This window comes from Tenrec ecaudatus, chromosome 12, assembly GCF_050624435.1.
Source record: "Tenrec ecaudatus isolate mTenEca1 chromosome 12, mTenEca1.hap1, whole genome shotgun sequence".
Classification (NCBI taxonomy): domain Eukaryota; kingdom Metazoa; phylum Chordata; class Mammalia; order Afrosoricida; family Tenrecidae; genus Tenrec; species Tenrec ecaudatus.
This window is the reverse complement of record NC_134541.1, coordinates 16,441,674-16,464,197: the sequence shown is the minus strand read 5'-3', so window position 1 is coordinate 16,464,197 and position 22,524 is coordinate 16,441,674. Positions and strand designations below refer to the sequence as shown.

Sequence of the window (22,524 nt, the reverse complement as noted above, 5' to 3'; positions counted from 1 at the left end):
GAAACTTGCACCCAGAACCGATTCAGGTTGGGTCTATAGGGAGGTCAACTGGTCAAGTATCGAGTTCAATGCAGCTTAATCAGGATTTCAATGGTCTCTGCCTGATAGTAAGGCTGTTTGAGACTCTTGCCTGTGGCTCGCAGGGATCTGCCAGCGGCTCAGTATGACTAGGTAGTCAGCAGATGGGTTTTGGTCTCTCCCTGTCCTCTATAACCGTCTACAAATTGGGGGTTCATAACTTGACCTCGGATACGTTTCTCTTCACCATATTCGAACTTCGTAATTGTCATCCCAGGATCACACAAGCTGGAGTGCTGTTTCTCCTCATTTAGATGGCTGCTTGTTTGGATACAGGCCTTTAAGCCGCTTTTCCAGTTGATAGCCGGGCACCATGTACTTTCTATAACACACTGTGCTAACACCCTTAGCTCCAGTCACCATTTCCTGAAGATGAGTGTCTAGTAGAGCCATGTGATCAGAACTAACTGTTCTTAGATTGGGGCTAGAGTTAAGTGAGAGCCCAGAGTCAGTACAATTCTTAGCACCGTGCCTGGCCCAGAGTCAGTAGTCTGTGAGGGTTTGGGATCATTACTTCTTTGAGCATCTGGTGAAAGTTTTGCATAAAACCCTCACTAGGAATTAACCCCCCCCCCAACAAACCTCACTATGTATGAGGATTAGTCCAAAAGTATTGCTAGCAGGGTTCCAGGCATACATTCAGCACAGATTTATTCCAAACAAAATGTGTTTAAACATGTCTCTGTGGTCCATGGATGGCTGCAGCCACATTCTCTCAGTGATATGCTCACCTTGGTCTCCCTAGGGTACCTTCTAAAAAGAGTGTGGTCTCCGAGGGGATCAGCAGGGCCAGTTAGATTCAAGGCAGAGAGGTCAGCTTGGAAGGTTATGGTGGCTGCGTTTGGACCTCCCAAGGGGAAAAGGCTTTAATCTTGAGCGCTTTTCTTGTGGGACACAGGATGATGACGGGGCTTGTTAGGAAGTTCGAAGGAAATGAAAAAGTGCACTGGAGAGGAAAAAGGCCAGGAATGTTGCACGGAGGGATCCCCACCCCCTCACAATGCACCTGTTTATTCCGAGAGCAGGAAGGGCTGCCTCAGGATTTCCTTGGGGAACCTTACCCCACCCACCGTACAGCCATGCTCTTAGCCCTGCAGACTTCTTTTTGTCCCCCAAACTCAAAGAACGTGGAAAAGGGACCCAAGCCCAGCACCCTAAGAATGCCCAAACTGCAGGTCTGGTGCCGGGGTCGAGCACGCGTGATTCTTCAGGGACGGGCTGGAAGTTGTCATTAGAAGGCTGCCTTCGGAACGGTGTCCATGGATGACAGAGAGGCCGAGTCAACAGCTGCACATTTTGGCATTTCCGTTTCGTCAAGGTTTCTGTGGTTTTGTAGTAATATTTCTCACCTAGTGGTTTGCTACCAGAAGTGATCTCCCCTCACCTGCCCCAGGGGAGGTTTTACGAGATCTGACAACATTTCTGGTTTTCACAATTGATGGAGGGGGTGAGCCATCTGCTTTTGGCATCTAGAGAGTGGGTGGAGCCAGGGATACAGTTAACCATCCCACAGGGTACGAGACAGCCCCTCAAGACAAAGAGAATGATCCGGCCCCAAAGGTCAACAGTGCTCATGCTGGAAAGCTGATAACAGATGTGACATGTCTGTGGGCCAGATGAAGACCTCCCTGGACTGGGGCATTTCTCTCTCTGAAATCATATTGTTCCATGACTCTACATTTCCCAAACTAGAGATGGCGAACACCCGCAGTTGTTCTCTAAAAGGTTGGAGGTTTGAGTCCATCTAGGGGCATATTGGAAGAAAGGCTGAGTCATCAATCCCCCAAATCAGCCATTGAAAACAAGCCTATGGGTACAGTTCTATTCCAACACACAGCGAGCTGGTCACTGTGAGTCAGCACCGACCTGACAGCCACTGCTTCAGGGATGGTGGTGAGGATGAGACAAAACTTATCCCATAGCACTTTTTTTTTTTTAAAGAAAAAACAAAAAAACAGTCATTTAGCATGAAGCTCCCCATTCAAAGGGGGCGGGACTTGCCTCAGGTTACATGGCTAGGAAATGGCAGAGCCCACGTTGAAAAGCAGGAACTGGCGAACTTCAGGCTTTCCATCCCAAGGGTTCTTCTGTGAGCAAAGTCTGTAAGAGGGCCAGCACATAGTAGGCTCTTTAAGGACACTTTAAAAAATTGTTGTTATTGTTCTTCACAAGGAAGGCAGGAGGGAGGCTGGCCAGTGGCTAAGGGCGTGCTGTAGTTTCTTGCTAGGAGGGAGTTCTGAGTTCCATTTTTCTGGGCTGTGATCTTTTTTTTTTTAGGTAAATCTTTAAGATTTTCTTTTAAAAAATCATTTGATTGGGGACTAGCACAGCTCTGATCACAATCCCTACGTCCATCCATGTGTCAAGCACATTTGTTGCCATCATCATTTTCAAAACATTTTCTTTCTACTTGAGCTCTTGGTATCAGCTCCTCCTTTCCCCCCTCCCTCCCTCATGAACCCTTGATAATTTATAAATTATTACCTTTTCATCTCTTACACGGACCGATATCTCCCTTCACCCACTTTTCTGTTGTCCACCCCCCGGGGAGGGGGTTATATATAGATCACTGTGATAGGTTATGGGCTGTGATCTTTACAAGAGCAGATCTCTAGGCCTTTTCTCCTTTGTAGCCTCCGATTGGATTCAAACCACTGACCTCTCCATTAGCAGTAAAGTGCTTACCACCGGGCTAGTTGGTTAATGGCTTACCAAATGGCTTACCATGGGCATCAAGTAAGAGTCCAAGTGACAGCGACCCTAATGGGTATGAAAGAACCTCAAACTCTCACAGGGTTTCCAAGGCTGTTATCTTTTATGGGAACCGACATTTTTCTCCCACAGAACAGGATCTTTCCGTTTGCAGATGAGCACTCAAGCCACTGGGTCACCTCGGCTCCTGGTTAACGGCATGAATGGTGATAACCGGAGCTGGAGCAGGCTGGGAGGCCTGGAAGGATGCCTTGCCATCCCCCCCCCACCCCTGCCCCCTCCCAATCACTTTCAGTAGAAGAGTCAGAAGCACAGAGAGGGGCAGGAACTTATTCCAGGTAACACAGCAGATGAGAGAGAGACTTCATGTCTCCTGTTCCCCGCCTGCAGTCACGGTCTTGGGCCAGAGAATTGACAGGCAGCCCATGGGCTTGCAGCGTGCACTGTACTAAGCATTTTGTAGATTTGATCACATTTTAACTGCAATCAATTTGGGGACAGAGGGCCCTTTTCCCAGCTGCAGCTGGGAGATGGTGGGGTGTCCAGAGCCCTCCCACCTGATGCCCTCAAGGACTCTGCCTGTGGAAGGCAGCGGGCAGCCCCCGTGGACTTCTCCAGTTCCTGGTTAGCAGTACCCACGCCTACTCGCACATGGAGCAGGGAGAGGAAGCTGAGTCAGGGATGGTTCTAGGGAGGAGAAACTAGGACAGAGCCCGAGGGCATGTGTGTGTGTAGGGGGGTCAGAGAAGATCAGGGGACAGGGGAGCCAGGCTGCTCTTCCATCCTCTTCCCTTCGGCTCAGCGTGTGGGGTGTTCCCACTGAGGGAAGGCTCCAGGGCTCCAGCTTCACCTTCCTGCTTTCCTTTCTCACAAGCACTGCAGTTTACAAAACCCTTACCCCTCCCATATGGTCTGTGGTTTCCTGTGGGTCTGGGGTCCTGCCTGACTCGGGCGACTACAGGCAGGGCAATGGGAGGGGAGGTGGTGTAAGCCTCTCTCTCTCTCTCTCTCTCTCTCTCTCTCTCTCTCTCTCTCTCTCTCTCTCTCTCTCTCTCTCTCTCTCACACACACACACACACACACACACACACACACACACACACACTAGCGGACATCCCTGAGTCAGCCCTGCGGGGGCTGGATGGGGAGGGGCGGAGTCACTGATTCACCTAGCAGCAGCTCCTTAAAACCACTGAGGATGTAGCTGCCCTCAGACACTGCTGCCCTCACCATGAGCCGTTGGCACCCCCTGGTCCTGGTGTCCCTGGTACTGGGCTGCTGCTCCGCCGCTCCCCAACGGCGCCAACCCACCCTTGTGGTCTTCCCAGGAGACCTTCAAGCCAACCTCACCGACAGGCAGCTGGCAGAGGTAGACAAACCCCCTCACCTAGAGTTGGGCTGGCTGACAGGAAGGTGCTGAGGGCCCCCAGGGTGGGGAGGGAGCCTCAGAGGTGATGCTTTGGTGGTGGTGGTGGTCGGGTGATGCCAAGTCTTGGTAGCTGAGGTGTCCAGGGCAGGCACTGGTGCTGGGGCCTGTGGATGCTCTGGGCAGTGTGGTCAGGACTGGTGTTTGTGTGGGTCTTCTAGCTGGGCAATGGGGTGTGGTGCCTGGGGGAAGGATTGGAGGATTCTAGGGTGGGTGTAGCGTGAGGTGTCCAGAGTGGGTATTCGGTATTCCAGGGGAAAGTTGGGCGAAGGATGAGCAGGGGTGAACCCTAAGGAATCTAGCGATAGGTATGGGCCAGAAGCATCCAGGGTTGAGAAGCAGCTAGGAGAATTCTGGGTGGGCAAAGGCCATGGGTACCAAGTTCTGGCCACAGCCTCTTTCCTTCTAGATCCTGGGCACCTGGGCAGATGGGAAGTTCAGGAGGGCAGAGAAAAGAGTGAGGCTCTGGGATGCCCTAGAGGTGCTCCGCTACATGTCCTGGGCCCTCTGCATCCACAGACAGGAGCCCTGGTGGTGTAGTGGTTATGCATTGGGCTGCCAACTACAAGGTTGGCAGTTCAAGATTCCTAGCTACCTAGTTGGTGAAAGTTGGGGCTTTGCACTCCCTCAAGAGTGCCAGTCTTGAGCCCATGGGGGCAGTTCTCTCCTGCCTGATAGGGTCATTCACTATGAGTTGGAATGGCTTGAGATGGCCATGTTTTCCGTTTTGTTCCGCCCACAGCACTATTTGTACCGCTATGGCTACACCCGGGTGGCCCCGATAAACGATCATGAGCTGTTCCAGAACAAAGCGCTGAGGGATTTCCAGAAGAAGCTGAGCCTTCCAGAGACGGGGCAGTTGGACAGCACCACCCTGGAGGCCATGCGAGCCCCGCGCTGCGGTGTCCCGGATGTCGGCTACTTCAAGACCTTCGAGGGTGACCTCAAGTGGCACCACCACAATATCACTTACTGGTGCGCGCGGGTGGCCCCCGGGCCGGGGGTGGGAAGGGGGTCCCCTCTTGGGCCCCTGGTTCATTCTGAATGTGCACCTGGGACAGTGGCTGCCCCTCTACACCCCCACCTGTTTCCCTTCCTGGAAATGGGCTTCCCTAAGCTGGCCCCTACCTCCACCCTCCTGCCTGGAGAAAACTGCACCTGGGAGCGCACAGAGGGAGTGGTGGCTGAAGCCCCTGAGGCTGGGGTGTCATTGCTGTCCTCTCCCTGACAACCGCCCCCGCCCCCTCGCAGGATCCAAAACTACTCGGAAGACTTGCCCCGCGACGTGATTGACGACGCCTTCGCCAGAGCCTTCGCGGTGTGGAGTGAAGTGACGCCGCTCACTTTCACGCGCGTGTACAACGCGGACGCGAAGGACGTGGATATCGTCATCCAGTTTGGTTTCAGTGGTGAGGACACGAGCAGGGGAAGTTGCCAGGAGGGTCCCGGCGCGCGGTGGGAGGGAGGATGGCCAAGAGCGCCCGGAGTGGGGAGCTGCACGCTCCTGGGTGCCGGAGCGCCCCGGCTGGGGGCGCAGGGACGGGGCCTCGGCTAACTCGCGTTCCCTGTGCCCGCGTCCTCAGAGCACGGAGATGGCTACCCCTTCGACGGGAAGGACGGGCTGCTGGCGCACGCCTTTCCTCCGGGCCCGGGCATCCAGGGCGACGCCCACTTCGACGACGACGAGTTGTGGTCCTTGGGCCAGGGTGCCGGTGAGATCCTGAGCCGCGGCCCCGGGTCCCTGCTCCCCTCTGCTGCCCCGCCAGCCACCCTGACCCGGCCCTTCCTCTCGCAGTGATTCCCACCCGCTTCGGGAACGCGGGGGGAGCCCCCTGCCACCTTCCCTTCACCTTCGAGGGCAGCTCCTACGCCGCCTGCACCACCGACGGCCGCTCGGACGGCGCGCTCTGGTGCAGCACCACCGCCGACTACGACGCGGACGGCCAGTACGGCTTCTGCCCCAGCGAGCGTGAGTGCTGGGCGGGGCTCGGGGCGGGCCGGGCCGCCCTCTATCCTCCGGGCGCCCAATCCCAGCTCTGCCACCGGAGGGTGCCCTGGGAGCCACTCTCACGGTCTCTGGGCCCGGTGTCGTCACGGGGAGGGGAGGCGAGGCGAGGGGGGTGGCTCGCACAGCGCCCGCCGGTGAGTCAGTGCTGTCGCGGGGTGGGCCTCCGCAGGGCTCTACACCGAGTACGGCAATGGGGACGGCAAGCCCTGCGCGTTTCCCTTCACCTTCGAGGGCCGCACCTACTCGGCCTGCACCACCGACGGCCGCTCGGACGGCTACCGCTGGTGTGCCACCACCGCCGACTACGACCAGGACGGGCTCTTCGGCTTCTGCCCCAACAGAGGTACCAACGCCCCGGGCGCCACCCTCCGCCCTGCCCCCTGGCCCACCATTGGTCCCCAAATCATGGCTCCTCCCCCCATCCATTTGGCTCACCACATCCCAGGTGACCCGCCCATAGCCATAGCCCCTCCCACGGCTTTCAATTGCCCCGCCCCATCCTTCACCACCACCTTGCCTCTGGGCTCAAGCCTCTCTACCTGTTAGGTGGCTTCTGCCCTCAGCCCCTGTCCCACACCAGGGCTGTCTTGTCTCAGCTGAGCCATATAGCGCTCCCTAGGCTGAATCCTTATTGGACCTATCTCCTCTGCTCTTGAGAGCTCTGAGGGCATAGTGCTTACGAGTTGGGCTCCTAACCAGAAGGTCGGCTGTATGAAACCAACAGCCGCTCTGCAGAAACAAGAAGAGGCTTTTGGTTCCAGTAAAGAGTTAACAGTGTCAGAAACCCACAGGGACAGCTCCGCCCTGTCCTGTAGGGAAGCGATGAGTTGCAATGGTCTCATATGCAGACCTGTGCATATGCGGCCCTGGTGGTGTGGGCAGTCAGGTCAGAGCGGGACTGCTAGCCGCAAGGCGTGAGCTATGAGTCATCTCGCCATGTCAGTGGGTTTGGGTTTGCGTTTGGTATCCCGTTCACATGAGAGCCTGCTGGCGCAGTCGGTTAAGCACCGAGGGCTGCGCACCTAGGTTGGCAGTGGCAGGCAGTCTTCTGTAAAGATCCAGGGTCACGATCAACGTATGTATCCGTTAGGACCGATATGGCAGTGAGTGGGTGGGTGGGTGAGATCTCGCTCACCCAAGGCCTTGGGTCTCTCCAGTCGACTCAACAGTAACCGGGGGCAACGCTGCAGGAGAGCAGTGTGCCTTCCCCTTCACCTTCCTGGACAAGGAATACTCGTCTTGCACCCGGGAGGGCCGCCAAGACGGTCGCCTCTGGTGCGCCACCACCTCCAACTTCGACCGCGACAGGAAGTGGGGCTTCTGCCCAGACCAAGGTGGGTGGGGTTCAGGCCAAGCAGTGACGATGGTGGGGGTGGGGTGGGGGGATGGCAAGGCTGGGGGCTCGCACAGCGTTCTCATCTCAGTGTCCCCTTCTCCCCAGGATACAGCCTGTTCCTCGTGGCGGCACACGAGTTTGGTCATGCGCTGGGCTTAGATCATTCGTCCGTGCCCGAGGCCCTCATGTACCCCATGTACCGCTTCACGGAGGAGCCCCCTCTGCATAAGGATGATATCCAGGGCATACAGCATCTCTACGGTGAGCTGATGGGCAGGGGATGGGGGGGCAATCCAGATTGAGGGGTTGGGATGTTTTGGCGTGGGCATGGGACCCCAACACATCCTTACCCATCAGTACTTAGAGATGTTGATTAAGAGCACAGACTACTCTGGTGTGAGATGGAAGAGGGCTCCAAGCCAGAGCAGCCACTTCCTGGACTTGTTACTTCATCCTTCAGTTTCTTCATCTGCAGAAAAGGGGGGCTAATAGCACCTGCCTCCTAGGAACCCTGTCGGAGCAGTGGTCAAGCAGTTCGAAAACAGCCGTAAATGCTACTCCCATGCCCCACCCCCCTTTGTTATGGGGCCCCTGGACCCGCTCAGTTGTTGGGTCATTAAGGCAGAAGGAAAGGGCAGCGAGGGAGGGATGCGGCCTGCCTGTGGCTGGGGAAAGCAGCTTTGGACTCTTAGGTGCAGTGGGGTGTGTGGACCAGGCCAGGGCCACGGACAAGCATCAGGCTTTGAGGAGACTTCCACGGGTATGGAGATGTGGAAAACAGGTGTGTCTTATCCGGTGCTTCTTTTCAGGTCCGCGTCCTGAACCTGACCCACGGCCTCGGACCACCACCACACCTAAACCGCAGCCCACAGCTCCCCCAACTGTCTGCGTCACTGGCCCCCCAACAGTCAAGCCCTCAGAACGTCCCACTGCTGGTCCCACAGGCCCCCCTTCACCTGGCCCTACGGGTCCCCCCACTGCTGGCCCTTCCGCAGCTCCGACAGGGCCTTTGGATCCGGTGGATGATGCTTGCAATGTGCACATCTTCGACGCCATGGCAGAGATCAGGAACCATCTTCACTTCTTCAAGAATGGGTGAGGGGACGAGGGGTGTGGTTGAGGCAGGGGGCTTGGAGAGGGCACCTATCGATCCCTTCCAGGTCACAGGTCCTCAATTGTGGTTCAGTGCTCACCTCTCCCTTTCATGTTCCCAGGAGGTACTGGCGACTTTCTGAGGGCCAGGGCCGCCGGGTGCAGGGCCCCTTCCTCATCTCAGACACGTGGCCCCAGCTCCCTAGAAAGCTGGACTCTGCCTTTGAGGACCCACTCACCAAGAAGGTGTTCTTCTTCTCCGGTTCGTTGCTACTTCTCCTACTCCTACCTCCAGACGTAGCAGATAAACAGTGAAACACCTTGGGGCTGAGGGGAAAGACTTGCCTGCCTAGGGGACACAGTGGAGTCCATTTATAGCCAGAGACCAGATGCCATGGTGTCACTTCAAACTCATGGTGGCCCCATGGATGTCAGAGAAGAAATGCACTCCAGCTGGTTTCCAGTGCCTGTGACTGCCAGGCCTTTCCTCCAAGTGCTTTTGGGTAGATCCCCCAACTCCAGCCATCCTGTTAGCAGCCAACCTCTTGGTTAGCCTTCACCCCTTAGCCAGTTTATAAGGGGCTGAATTCCAGCTTTCCCCACGACATAACTTGTGGTTGTGCCCTTTGGAGACTCCGTCTGGGGTGGCTCCGAGTTTAAGCAGTGGGGACCCCCTCCCGGGGCCCCTAGACTGATCCGATTCTTTTCTCCTGCAGGGCGCCAGGTGTGGGTGTACACGGGCGCGTCGGCGCTGGGTCCGCGGCGGCTAGAAAAGCTGGGTCTGGGTGCCGACGTGCCCCACGTCACCGGCGCCCTTCCGCGCGGCGGGGGGAAGGCCTTGCTCTTCAGCAGGCAGCGTTTCTGGAGGTGAGAGGCTCGCGGCCGTCGGCAGGGGGAGCCCGGGAGCCGTCCCCGGCCCCGCGGCTCAGCACCTGTCTGCTGCCTGCAGGTTCGACGTGAAGACGCAGATGGTAGATCCCGGGAGCGCCAGCCAGGTGGACCAGTTGTACCCTGGCGTGCCCTTAAATACTCACGACATCTTCCAGTACCAAGGTGAGGGTGTGGCCTCGGGTCGGGGGAGGGTCCCCGTCATTGGTTACATTCTGAGTGAGTGAAAAAGCTATCCTAGACGGAGGAGGCAAACACCCCAGCACTGTGAGATGCTCCCCAGGCCACACACCTAAATACCTGGCTCCCAGCTGGTGCCTCTTCCTCTGGCTCCGCAGCCCGCCCCCCATGGTTTCTCAGAGGCCCCTCCTGTATGAAACACTTATTTATCAAGTGCCTCTAATGTCGTAGGTGTCATGCTGCAGGGGGTGGGGGCGGGGCTGCAGTGAGAAATGAGACACTCCTCAGATGTGTGTTTTTGGGCAAGCCCCTGCCCATTTTCCCGCCTCTAAGATGGGGGCGTAATTGGAATTATACTTCTTCTAACTGCTCACATCAGTCTATGGACCAGTTTTGTGACCTGATCGCCAAGATGTTTTTTTTTTTGCATCTTGTCATTTTTCACCATTCCTTTGGCCAACCCCTTTGTCCAAGCCATACTGGTGGTCCAATATCTGTACTGTAATAGAGTCCTTGGGGATAGGGCTGGGTTAGCAATAGTTAGAGGCACTGGTCCTCATCCCCAGAAACCCACCCCATGTGAACTCCACGCTGCTCCTCATCTCCTCCCATGACTCCTGTCACTCATGCAGCTCTGCCACGCCCACCTTCTGGCAGCTGTTGGTGCAGATCAAGGTCACTCCTGGCTTAGGGCCTTTGAAAAGGTTTCTCCCTCAACATCTGCCCTTCCCCCAGATCATCACCTGGCTGCCTCCCTCTCATCCTTCAGGTCTCAGTTAAGGCCTCTTTCCCTGACACCCTGATCATCTCTTACTCCCTTGTTTCCTCAAGACCATCTCACTGGGTTTACTTGGTTGGCTTGCTCACGTCTGTCTTACCCATTAGAGTGTGAGTACCCAAAGACCTGTCCCGCCTGTCTTTCGCTCTGATGTATCTTCCTGTCCTCAGACAGTGCTTGGCACATAGTAGGTGCTCAGTGAGCAGCAGTGGAATACATGAATGAATTTGTGGAATGCATGGGCCCCTGTTCAGTGAATTGTTCTGAGCATTAAAATCATTCATTCATTTGTTAGTTAATTCACAAGATGAAATATCTACTGAGCACCTACTGTGTGCCAGGCTCTGTGCCAGTGCTTTGGATGCCGGGGTCTGTGTTTTCTAGCATCTCACAGGCAGGTGAGGACGATGGAGGTGGCAGATGAGAACCTTGGCAAGATCTAGAAAGGACAAGGGGGATGATTGAAAAGATCACGCTCCTCTTTGGGGATGTGGGTGTAGGAGGGCTGCTATCACCACTCTCACACCTGTCTCTACCCTGCAGAGAGAGCCTACTTCTGCCAGGACCGCTTCTACTGGCGGGTGAGTTCCCGGAATGAAGTGAACCAGGTGGACCAAGTGGGCTACGTGAACTACGACCTCCTGCAGTGCCCGGAGTACTAGGGCTCTGTGTTCTGCCAGTGCAGTGAGAGTCACCATGGGGACCATCTCTGGGCAGAGGAGGAGCCAGTTTGCTGGCTACAAACTGGTGGATCTATTCTGGGGACAGGGAGGAACAGAGGTGGGCTGGCCCCCTCCTCCCAGATTGTTACATTTCTAATAAACTTGGATTCTTTAACCTTGAGAAGCCTATCTGTATGGATGTGTGCATACATTGATTTAATGGATAGAATGCTTACTATAGGTCAGGTGGTACTCCAAGCAATTCCTACATAGTAATAGATTCCAACCTTAAAGGACTGATGGCACAGCAGTGAAGCACTTGACTGCAAGCCCAAAGGTTGGCAGTTTGCACCCACGACCTGCTCTGCAGAAGAAAGAGGTGGCAGTCTGCTCCCACAGAGACTTGCAGCCTTGGGAACCCTGTGGAGAAAGTATACTATTCTGCTCTACAGGGCTTCTCTGGATTAAGACGGACTGCAGCATTTTTGTTGTTTATGCAATCCTTAAAGGAAAACAAACATGCTGTCAAGTCCATTTCAACTCTTGGTGCTAGTACGTGAGTCAGAGCAGAACGGTGCCCCGAGGATTTTCAATGGTAGGTTTTTCCAAAGCAGTTTGCTTTCTTCCTTCCAAGGTGCCTCTGGTGGATTTGAGCCTCCAACCTTTAGGAGAGCAGCTAAGGGCGCTGTTTGTACCATTGAACTTCATCCAATCCTCATAACCACCCTACTAGGGAAGTATCTTAGACTGGGCTCAGTCTCAGGCAAACCAATGGTGCTTCTATGTGTGTGTGTGTGTGTGTGTGTGTGTGTGTGTGTGTGTGTGTACATTTATATAAAGGAAACAGCTCCTACAGTTGTAGAAGCAAGCAGGTTGAAATTCAGGCAAGTTCCAAGACCGCAGATTAAATACTACACTGGCTTCTCCTGACTCATGGCTGCAAGAGGCTGATGAACCCTAGACTGGCAGGATGACCACAGGCCCGTGCCTGCAGAGGTCAGCAGGTCATACTTGTGGCTGGCGGGTCAGAGAGCCATAGGTGGATGAGCCAGATGGAGGATCCAGACTCAGCAGAAAACAAGCAAGCTTTTCCATAGTGCCCACTTATATTGGAAGCAGGTCAGACCTCCAACGAAGCTTCCCTTCCATTGACTGCATCAGGGCTGTGACCCGAGGAAGGATGCTGCAGCCCACCTTAACCGTCTTACAACTGATCGGCTGTGATTTCTCTGTGTTTGATCAGGTCGTGGGGGATTACTAGGCATTAATGGCCAAACCACTGAGAAACCTGGCAAAGCCATGTGAACGCAAAACCTTAACTCTCACAGAGAGTATGCTATGATCATTCCTATTTAACAACTTAGGAAATGTTTTATCCTCCTTAAACATTTTTTTGAGCCCTTCTGTGGAGCACAGCCCTGTGCTCAGAGTTGGAGATACAGATGTTCAGTCCTAAAACCTAGAAAGCAGCTGCTCAAATGTCTTGCCCTACCTATCCAGAGTTTCTCAACATCAGTGCTAGTGACAGTTGGCACTTGTTTGTTGTTAGGGGCTGTCTTGACAGATGTTGCTATCCTCCCCCCTGATACACCGGCCGTGGGTGGGCCACAGGTGTGTGGTCAGATGCTAGACCAATTTAGAGTTTCCCCCTTCTGCAGTCCCTGTGGGAGGCAATGAGGTAGCGGTGAACCTGTGGCTCAGGTTCAGAGCGCCTTGGGGCATGTAGGGATTGGACAAGAGGCCTTTACACACTAGATGCCAGTAGCACCTCTCCACCCCCAGTTGTGACAACCAAAAATACCTCCAAACATTGCCAAATGCCCCTTAGTAGGCAACACTGCCTCCAGTTGAGACCCCAACCTACCCACAAGTGTCCCTGTCACAGCTGGACATTTCAATAAAAGTGGACATTTCACCAATTGTGTGCCCAGCTCAAGAACCAAAACATCAGCTGCCTTTCAGAAGCCAGCCCCTTCCAGCTCCTGTGTTCCTACCCCTTTCTTCCCAATGAGCCACTACCACGACTGTTGAAAGTGGAGAGTGCCTCGCTTTCTACTTTATTCAGATAACACCCTACAGCATGCAGTTACTTCTGTCCACTTCTTTTGCTTCTTGTTCTATGTGTGCGATTCCTCTGTATTGTTCTTTGGGTCGCAGGCTGCTCCCCCTCACAATGGGGTCGTATCCATTGTGCACAACTCACTCACTTTACTGCTGACGGGCACTGGGGCCGTGCCCCACGTGGAGCCATGACAGACAACGCCACGGAGAGCCGGACATGTGCACATGGGCAGTCATCTCTTTGGGGGATATGCCTAAGAGTGGACTTGCTGGGCCAAAGGGTGTTTGTGTGCTCAGCTTCAGTGGATGTGACCTTGGTTTCCCAGTGTGATGTCATCCACCATCAGGATTACACTGCAGTAAGTCCTGTCCCCCCCCCCTCACATGCCACACCCAGCCCTTTCCCTCACATGCCACACCCAACCTGCTGCAGGTCCTGTCTACTCCACTTGCATGGCTGGAACCTGATGGCTGCCACTACACTAGGCCAGCAGTCATCACTTCTCAAGTGGACATCTCTGCATTCAACTTCTAGTGTGCACTACTGGGCATCTTTAGTGAGCCTTCCCCCAGTGGTCTGGATGGATCCCATTAGAACGGCTTCAGATCATGCTACCCACCTGCTTCCAAATCTCAGTGGCCTTCCTTTCGGATTAGAAAAGAATCCTGGCTCCTCCATGAGGTCTTCAAGAGACCACATCCCTTGCCTACCTCTTCTCCTTCCTCCACCAACCGGTTACTCCCTTCCCACCTCCTCCTGGGACAGGACAGGCTCTGTCCAACCCCCAGGGCCTTTGCACTTGCCCTTTCTTTTCCTGGAGAACTCTTCCCCCAGGGTTTTGCGGAGCTGGATCCTGTCAGAAGAAACCCCTTCTTCTGACAGGCCTCCTCAATTCTCTGACCACCCCTGGACGTGGCGTCCTCCCGGTCTATTCCCACAGCCTGCCTTCCCGGAACATCCACCACAACCTCAAATGATCCGGTCTATGGATTTGCTTGCTTTGTGAGCTTGCCCTCCCGAGCCTCACTAGAATTTTCGCCGCAGGAGAGCAGGAAGTCCGGCGAGCTCATTCACTGCTGGGTCCCCAATGCCTGGCACCCGGCCCGATACACGATACACGCGGCGCGCTCGCAATGTGTTGAATGAATGAGTCCCAGTGTTTGAGCGAACCGAAGCAGAGGCGTCAGGGGCTCTGACGGCCACACACTAGAACCCTCTAACTCCAAGGGGCTGTCAGCTGCGGGGGAGAGGGGGGCTCTTGGGGGGAGGGGCTTCCGGGGGCTCCGAGAGCCCTGGGCCTCGGGTGAAGTCGCCGGGTTCACGGAGCGCAGCTGAGCGGGCACTAGGACCCTGCGTGGCGCCGCGGCGAGCGGGGGGCGGCGGGCGGGGGGATCCGCTTTCTCCCTCTCGGAGCCTGGCTGCGGCCACTTGAGCGACCTGGGCCCCGGCGCGGTGGCCGCCGGCTTCTTACCGCGCCATGAGCCGCAGGTTCACCGTGACCTCGCTGCACCCCGCAGGGCGCGCCGGGGGCCCGGACTCCGAGCCCGGCGGACAGGCGGCCGCAGCCCCCAGCCACGTCCCGCGGGAAGACGCCAAAGGTAGAGGCCGCAGGGGGCGGGACCCGGGGGGCGGGGCGAGACGAGGTGTGGGGGAGCCCGGGAAGGGCGGGCCTTCTGGGGAAAGGGGTGGGGTCCGGACTGAAGAGAGAGGTCCCAGCAAAGGGCAAGAGAGAGGAGGGGAGCAGGACCAAAGAAGGAGGCGGAGCCTAAGGTGTGAAGGGGCGGGGCCAGACAGGGGCGGGTCCACGGGAAGAGGGTGGGGCCATGGGGAGAATTAAGGCCAAAGGCCAAGGCTACGGCCAAGGAGGCCGGGATGGGGGCCATGAAAGGAGTGTGGGGGTGTATCTGGTGTAAGGTGTGGGGATCATAAGGGAGGAGGGGGCGTGTGGTTGGTGGGGGAGGGGCAGAACCTAGGGGAAGGGGAAGGACTAGGTGGCTTAGGGGCTGAAAGAGGGCGGGGCCAAGACGATGGTAGAGGAGCCTGGGCTAGGGGACGAAAGTCAATGGGGGTTCCTAGGAAAAAATGTGACTAGGTCGTAGAGACAGGTGTGGAGTCAGGGGGTCACTGGTGCCTGGCGAGCCCCTGGAATGTCGCAGACAGCGTCCGGGAATCCCAGGAAGGAAATGGGAAGTTGGTTTGGACCCTATACAGCCAGATCCGAGGAGGCTCCTTTAAGCCCGACCCTCAATGACCCACTTGGCTTTCTGCTCCAGCACCCAGAGGGTTCGCAGGAACCTCATCAGGTGGGATGGAGGGCGTCTTCCTCTCAGGCCCCAGTGCACAGAGGAGAGCGGAGGGGAAGAAGGCTGCTTCTAACCTTCGTTGGAGAGGGAGCATCTTAGCTGCACTCACAATAGCTCTGACAGGGGGCATTTTCCCGGGTCCCTGCATGCCTCTGCGCCCTTCAAGTCTGGAAGGAACTAGGCCAGCCGTCTTCGAGTGGCCTCATGCGGGGGAGGAGGAATAGCTTCCTCGAACCGCCAGGGGTCGCTGCCGAACCGCATGTGAGCGCGCTCTGACCCGAGCAACCCAAGGTCCCAAACCTTAAGAGATGCCCTTAGGGACCTCTTTGGCGAACGTCCTTCTTGGATAGAGAACCACATCCAGACCTAGAATTTCCCAGAATTCCAGGCCGGGGAACCAACCGCCTCCTGGACTTGGCTACTCAGTTGTCTTGGGCTCCTTGGACTCTTCGGTTCCGAATGTCCCTGCCTCGTTTCCCACTTTCAGGCTCACCATCCTCCCAGGACTGAAAGATGTCTAGGAGCCGTTTTCTCTTCCCAATGAAGCAAATGGGTTCTCAAGTCCTGGCCACTTCTCCTGCACAACTTACCCTGAATCTGGCGGCATGTCCCACCTAGCTATGTCCACAGCCTCCTCTTGGTCTGTCTCTGTCTCAGTCCTGCTTTAATTCCCACTCTGTGGCCCACCCACCGCTGCCTGCCAATTCCTAAGCACTCAAGCCCCTTGGTCTCTCTGTAAAAGCCCCTTGGTCCTCTGTAAAAGTTCACCTGTCATCTTCTCCTGGTATCGCACCCAGTCCCAGGGAAACCCCTCTTCCTTCCTTCGCCTCTTCCAGCTCCTCTAAAGTCTGAACTCCTCCCTCACTTCCCCTCGCTCCCTGGCCAAGGCAAACATTGCCCCCCCACCCCAGCACACCCTCAGAGGGCAGTGGTTTTACTCGTTGTCTCTTCCCTTGGAACATCTCAGGGGCCGGGACCATGCTGCTCTATGGAGCTGGGTCGTAATGCTCACTTGGTGGGAGGGGAAGTGGCTCTTACTGTGAGCTGCCCCCAGCCTTCCTTCCCACCATGGGGCCCCTGGCCTGGGGATCAGAAGATGGCCCTCTGTCTTGCCCCAGGGTATGTGTCATCCCTGGGCTCTTGCATGACTGAAGTACAGCCTGAGTTTTGGGTATGCAGGTGTGTGTGTGTGTGTGTGGAAGGTGCTGTGCTCTGTGGTGTGTGTGTGTCTTAAAGGAGGCACATCCCACACCAGCTCTGATGACCTGTGGGCTGGTCAGTGAGTCAGTGCTTATGTGTCACCATTTGCCAGGGCGTTGATGGGCATGTTAATGAGTGTATTTCTGTGTCTGTCTTGTGGAGGTGGGTCTCTGTGTGCATGTGTGTGCTGCAGGCCCCCTCTTGAGACCCATCTGGTTGACTTTTCACCTCTTAAGTGCCAAGACAGCCTCAAGCCCCTCTCCCTGGGACGTCACCACCTGAGGAAGCAGACCATGGCTCCCGAGAGAGCCATCTGTTTGTATCTTTTCCCCAGCTGTTCTTGGGCCAGCCCTCTGGCCCCAGGGGGATGCTCTTGCTGACTCTTGTCCTCACTCAGGTCCAAAGGGAGGGAGAGCAGTGTGTGCAAAGTGGAGGGAGGGCTGAGGGAGGTGAGAAAACAAGCCCCCTCCCTGCCAAAAGCAAGCCCAGCAAACTCATAATGACCCTGTAGGGCAGAGCAGAACTCTTCCACAGGGTTTCCAAGCCTGTAAATCTTTGTGAGCACCAACAGCCTCATCTTTCTCCCACAAGGCAGCTGGTGAGTTCAAACCACCAACCTATAGGTTAACAGTCCACTGCTTACCCACTGTGCCAGCTGGGGCCTGGAGGGAGGTGAGAGCTCTGGTCAAATGTGTGCAAGCATTGTCCTTTACTCGGGGCCTAGGACATGGGGTTTGCTTCCTGCTGCCAGGAAGGTCAACTCTAGTGGGAACCCCCGGGCTGAAAGAAATGGCTGAGTCCAGAATCCATTCGCCTAGGCTGCAACACACACACCTTCGTTGCCCCTTCTGTACTGTGGGGACACTGATTGGGACCTGGTCAGGTGCAAGTGTACCTGGGCTCAGTTGTTAGCATTGCAGCATGCCTCAGTTTCTCAGAGGGCAAGTGGAAAGAGCTCAGGCTCAGTTAAGACAACATGGGATAAGAGGGAGAGGGGCCCAGTGCACCGTGTTGTCTCCCAGGCTCGAGGACTGTGGTGTGGCCTGGTGCACATGGATTCTCTCAGGACTTCAACTGCCCCATGTGTTCTGTAGAGGAGTTGAGAGGAAGTTATCCAAGGGTCCTTCCAGTCAGACATGTTTAAAAGTGAGCTTAATGATGAAGACGATTTGATCATCTGGAAAGGTGATGTTCTCAGCCTCCTCCAGACCTCCATCTCGGGTTTCAGTCTCTCCACCTGTAAATTGGGAAGAATGACGCTGTTATTGGTGCAACTGTCTGATATGGAGACCCCCTCCGGCCTGCCTAAGGAATTCTCCAGTTGCCCCTTCCTCAAGCTAGGGCTCAGAACCTCAATGCCGGTACCTCGGCCCAAGGTGAGCCTGGGAATCTCCATGGCAACAAACTGGTTATGAACAGGACTGCAGTTGCCATGGTGACAGGCCTCTCTCTCTCTCTTTCTCTCATCCTCTTCCCTCCCCTCTTCTCAATGAACCATAGAGATCGCAAGCCCCAGCTCTCCAGGTGGGGTGGGGGTGAGGGGTGGGTGCAGTGAGAAGGGGGTCCAGATTGGGAAAATGGAAAGACAGGCTGCAATGCAGCAGGATGGGGGGCTGTTGGGGTACTGTTGCCATGGTGACAGGGCCACAGCCTGTTAATTAAGCCCCTGGTTGCCATGGAGACAGCGGTGGTTGACGTGCTCTGCGGCAATCTTGTGTGTGTATGTGTGTGTGTAAATTGTGCGTTCTGTGCTGGACTCATCAATTTACTGTGAGGGGTTTGGGTTTGGAGGGCAGGGTATGCGAGGTGGAGGGAGAGAAGGATGGAGGAGGGGTTTGGGGTCTTGGCCCCATGAAGCCTGAGATGAGGGGGGTGTTGAGTGTGTTCATGGGGGAGTGATATGGAGATAAGAATGGGAACGGAGCCCATAGGGAACACTGGGTTGGCCTAGGTGGAAAGAAGACATGGTCAGAGGGCTCCAGCTTCCTGATCATGGCTTTGATAGTGGAGCCTTGGGGCTTCATGGCAGGGGGCTGAATTCTAGTCCCCCATATGCCATAATCTCACCCCCTAAAGACAATTTATACTTCCCATTTTCAGACTCCAATTTCTCCATAAATGGGGGAGTGGTAAAAAAATGATAAAGTCTCTTCCAGCTCCCGAATCCTAAAATATCCAGGAGGCAGCGTCCTCCAGCTTTTTCCCTTTTCCACATTGAGGAACAGAGGATGCGCGAGAGAAGGAGGGTTATAGACTCTGAGACTCTGAGACCAGGACCCTGACCAGCATTAAGTCAGGTGCACTCCTGCATCTTGCTGGGACTCTGGCTAGAAGGGGCTGCTGGCCTGGCAGGAGGCTCTCAGGGATCAAAACTGACGGGTCACCTCTTGTGAGCCAAGGCCAGGCTGGCAGCACAGGAGGTGCCTACAATTCCTTCTTAAAGCCCACTGCAGAGGGTTGGCCAGAGGCCAGTACAGGACCCAATCTCCTTGAGAGGTGAGAAGTGGGGATGGAGGTGCTGGGTTTCCTCTCAGAAACATCTCCCTATTTGTCCTGGGCTGTCCTGGAGGGCCTTCTACCCTAACTGGAGGGAGCAGAGTCTGAGGATGACCCAGCCCAACCTTTTCACTTCCCAGATGAGACTACTGAGGTACAAAGAAGAGAGGTCAAGTTGTGCTCAGCGGGCATACAGGCAATGTGGGAGCCGAGGATAGGATCGAACCACTGTCTCCGGGGTCCTAGACACTTCCTGAGATAGGAGCTCTGCTGATGTGCACCCTTGGAACCGGATTTCCCTGTGGGTGGGATCAGGCAAAACATGGCTTCCCAGGTGACCAGTCACTAGCTCTGGCTACAAGTGAAGAGGAACCCCTCCAGGGGAGCATCCCAAAAGTGGGCTTGCTGGGTAACCCTAGCTCTACACCAGCTCCACACCATCTCCTAGACAAGCATACTGTACACGGGTTACAGTGTTACATGTCACCACAAAGCAGTGGAAACCCTAGGACCCTGCTGATGGTGCATGTGTGTGTGCTCACTCAAATGTTTACAAGTGCCTCCACCTGGCCTGCCCACCTGCTCTCTTTATGACCACGGTCGCCAGTTCAAACTCATCTCACCTTAGTGCAGCGGTTCTCATCCTGTGGGTCACGACCCCTTTGGGGGGGGGGGTCGACCAACCCTTTCACAGGGGTCGCCTGAGTCATAACAGTACAGTGATGAAGGAGCAACGAAAATAATTTTATGGTTGGGGAGGTCACCATAATGAGGAACTGTATGAAAGGGTCGTGGCATTAGGAAGGTTCAGAACCACTGCATGTGTGTGTGTGTGTGTGTGTGTGTTTCTCTCTAGGAGCCCCAAGACCAGTGCTCATGTTCTGAATAGCTGGTTTTCCACCCTAAAGAGACCATCAGGCATCTACAAAAGCCCGTGGCAGTAACAACTTGCTGGTGGGCCTCTCAGAGATACGTCTGAGTCAGCTGCAGCAGCAGCCTCCAAGGTTGACCCAGTCTGAAGTCATTGACAAATTTGTGCAATGCAATCTGGGCATTGGGCCCTGTCCACGGTGCTGAAAGACTCCTGTCCTACATATCACGGGCTCTTTGGGATTCTGGAAAACTTTTTAGGACCCTTCAAGGACTTTGAGGGGGTCTGTCTTCAGTTGCAAGAGAACAGGCTACTCCAGGCTTCACCCCTCTGAGGCCCGAGCACAAGAAAATGGAGAAAGCTCACCGCAGACCCAGCCTCTGTTTCAGTGCCAAGAAGCAGTTTGGCTGTGACAGCCACCCTGACCTGCCGCTGAAGTTGGAGACTGGGCCAGTTTAAAAAGGGACCTTTGCTGAGGGGGACTGTCCTAAACCACATAAAGGGGACTGGGTTCTAGACTGACTTGTGCCATTCCCTGGTCTTGTACTCGTAGGCAATCATGGTCCCTCTCTGAGCCTTGGTTCCATGGTCTGTGAGGCGAAGGCTAGGCCTTCTTAAGGGGACACACAAGGTCCTTCCAGCCCTGGGAGGCTCTTGCAGGCCAGAGGCCAAGTGAGGGAGGCTAGAGGGAGTCTGTAGAGGACTCCCCCGCCCCCCATGTGCTCCCACCTCTCAATATTTAGATCTTCCAGAGACTCAAAGGGTTCAAACCTCACATGTTCTTTCCACCACTGACACAAACTGGGTGAGGCTGGGGGTCCGGGGCCATCAAGCTTCTGGGAGGCTGGTCTCAGGGGCGCAGTGAGGAGCCCTGAGAGAATGTGGCTATGGAAGCTTCATAAAGCAATCCTGGATTAGGGGATTAGACACTCCCCACACTCCCCGCCCAGGAGCAAATCTGATTCCAAAGTGACAGGCGGCCTCATTCCCCCCTCCCCCACTCTTTCCCTGGTCACCAGCCTGCCCTCCCTGGAGGCTGCACCAGCCAGGCCAGGAATTGGAGCTCTAGAGCCCCAGGGCTGCCTTTTCTACCCCCACCCCACCCCTTGCCCCTGGTTATTCCGTCCTAGAAGTCGTGGGCTCTAGGGACTTGCTTTGGGGATGGATGGCTCCTCAGTCAGTCTAAGCACGCCCAGAGTTCACTGCAACCCTCAGGTTCCACCCCCACCCCCCATTTTCAGACTGCAAGGGCTCCCGCAGTTCAGCTCAGAGACCCTAGACCACCCTGGGGGCAGAACAGTGCTTCCTTCCACTAGGCCCATGGCCTCTGCACAGGCCCCTCCAGCCTCTTGCACAGCCAGATGGAAGAGGGTCTGGCTCCCCGCCCACCCTTCGTCAGGGATCCTCTCTCCAGCTCTGCAGACAAGCTCCCCAGGGCCCCATATTTCACGACGGCCCCCCACCATTTCAGTTTCCCTCATCTTCCTCCCTAGGGTCATCCCAGACCCCCAGCCAGGCGGCCGAGGTGGGGCCGCCTCTTCGCGGCCGCGACCTAGTTCCCTGCCGTTATTTTTAGGGCGCGGGATGGCACCTGCCCACGTGCCGCGCCCCGCCTGCGCCCGAGTATGTGGGGGGGAAGCTGCGTCTGCTCTGAGCCCCCGTTCCCCGCAGCCCCCTCCGTCCCACGCGCCAACCCCCGTTTCTGTGCGAGGGGGCCACCGGGCGCACTAGGCCCGCCCCTCGTCCCCTCTTCTCCCTCCCTCCCGCCAGCGCCCCCCCCAAAAACCCCGCCAGTGGCTCACGCCTCCTGCATACGGGATGAGGTGAGCAGCGCCGCCGCTGCGAGGAGGCGCGCGCGGGTGTGAGCGTGTGTCCGTGTGCGAGTGTGTGTGCGCCGGGAGGGCGGCACTGCAGCTTCCTCCGCCCGGGAGCCGGAGCCGGCGAGAGCTCGGGCGGGCGGGCGAGCGAGCGAGCGGCCAGGGCGGGCAGCTGGGTGCGGGCGAGGCGGCGCAGTCGTCCCCGGGCCGGCGCGGCGCCGCCACCATGCTCAACAACCTGACAGACTGCGAGGACGGCGACGGGGGCGCCAACCCAGGTAAGCGGCGGTCTGGGGGCGGCGCGGAGGGGGCAGCAGGACTGGGGGGGGTTCAGCAGTTGGGGTGTGAGAGGCGGCGCGGGGGCGCCTCTTGCCCAGCAGAACTCGCACCCACCCGGGCGGCCTGGCGCCGGGTTCCATTGGAATGCGCCCGGCGCTGTCCGCGGTTCTGGAATGCGCCGCGCCCGGGGGCAGGGCCGGGGGCAGAGGGGTGGCGGTTTTTCTGTGGGGCCGGGGCCGATGTAGATGAGCTCCGCGGGGGAGGAGGTGGGAAGGGGATGGTGGAACTAGAATAAGCTGACGTGGAGCTCGACGGAGCGGGAGGAGGGCTCAGTCT

At 56.4% G+C, this 22,524-nt stretch overlaps 2 protein-coding genes across 3 annotated transcripts in view; both read left to right on the top strand.

Moving 5' to 3' along the window:
• Positions 1-4,021: 4,021 nt before the first annotated feature.
• Positions 4,022-11,319, top strand: MMP9 (matrix metallopeptidase 9). The gene is made up of 13 exons (XM_075527755.1): positions 4,022-4,159; positions 4,959-5,191; positions 5,468-5,625; positions 5,800-5,928; positions 6,012-6,185; positions 6,394-6,567; positions 7,382-7,558; positions 7,666-7,821; positions 8,370-8,655; positions 8,775-8,914; positions 9,369-9,519; positions 9,602-9,705; positions 11,042-11,319. Exons 1-13 carry the CDS (start codon positions 4,022-4,024, stop codon positions 11,158-11,160), a joined length of 2,139 nt encoding a protein of 712 aa, XP_075383870.1. The 3' UTR covers positions 11,161-11,319.
• A 3,380-nt stretch (positions 11,320-14,699) lies between these two features.
• Positions 14,700-22,524, top strand: part of SLC12A5 (solute carrier family 12 member 5) — a 37,004-nt gene continuing 29,179 nt past the window's right edge. Inside the window, exon 1 of one of the 2 annotated variants that reach the window (XM_075527753.1) lies at positions 14,700-14,820. In XM_075527753.1, coding sequence (XP_075383868.1) covers positions 14,700-14,820 — 121 coding nt within the window. Of the gene's footprint in view, positions 14,821-21,975; positions 22,188-22,524 lie in introns of those variants that run through there. The other variant, XM_075527754.1, reaches the window with a different exon arrangement.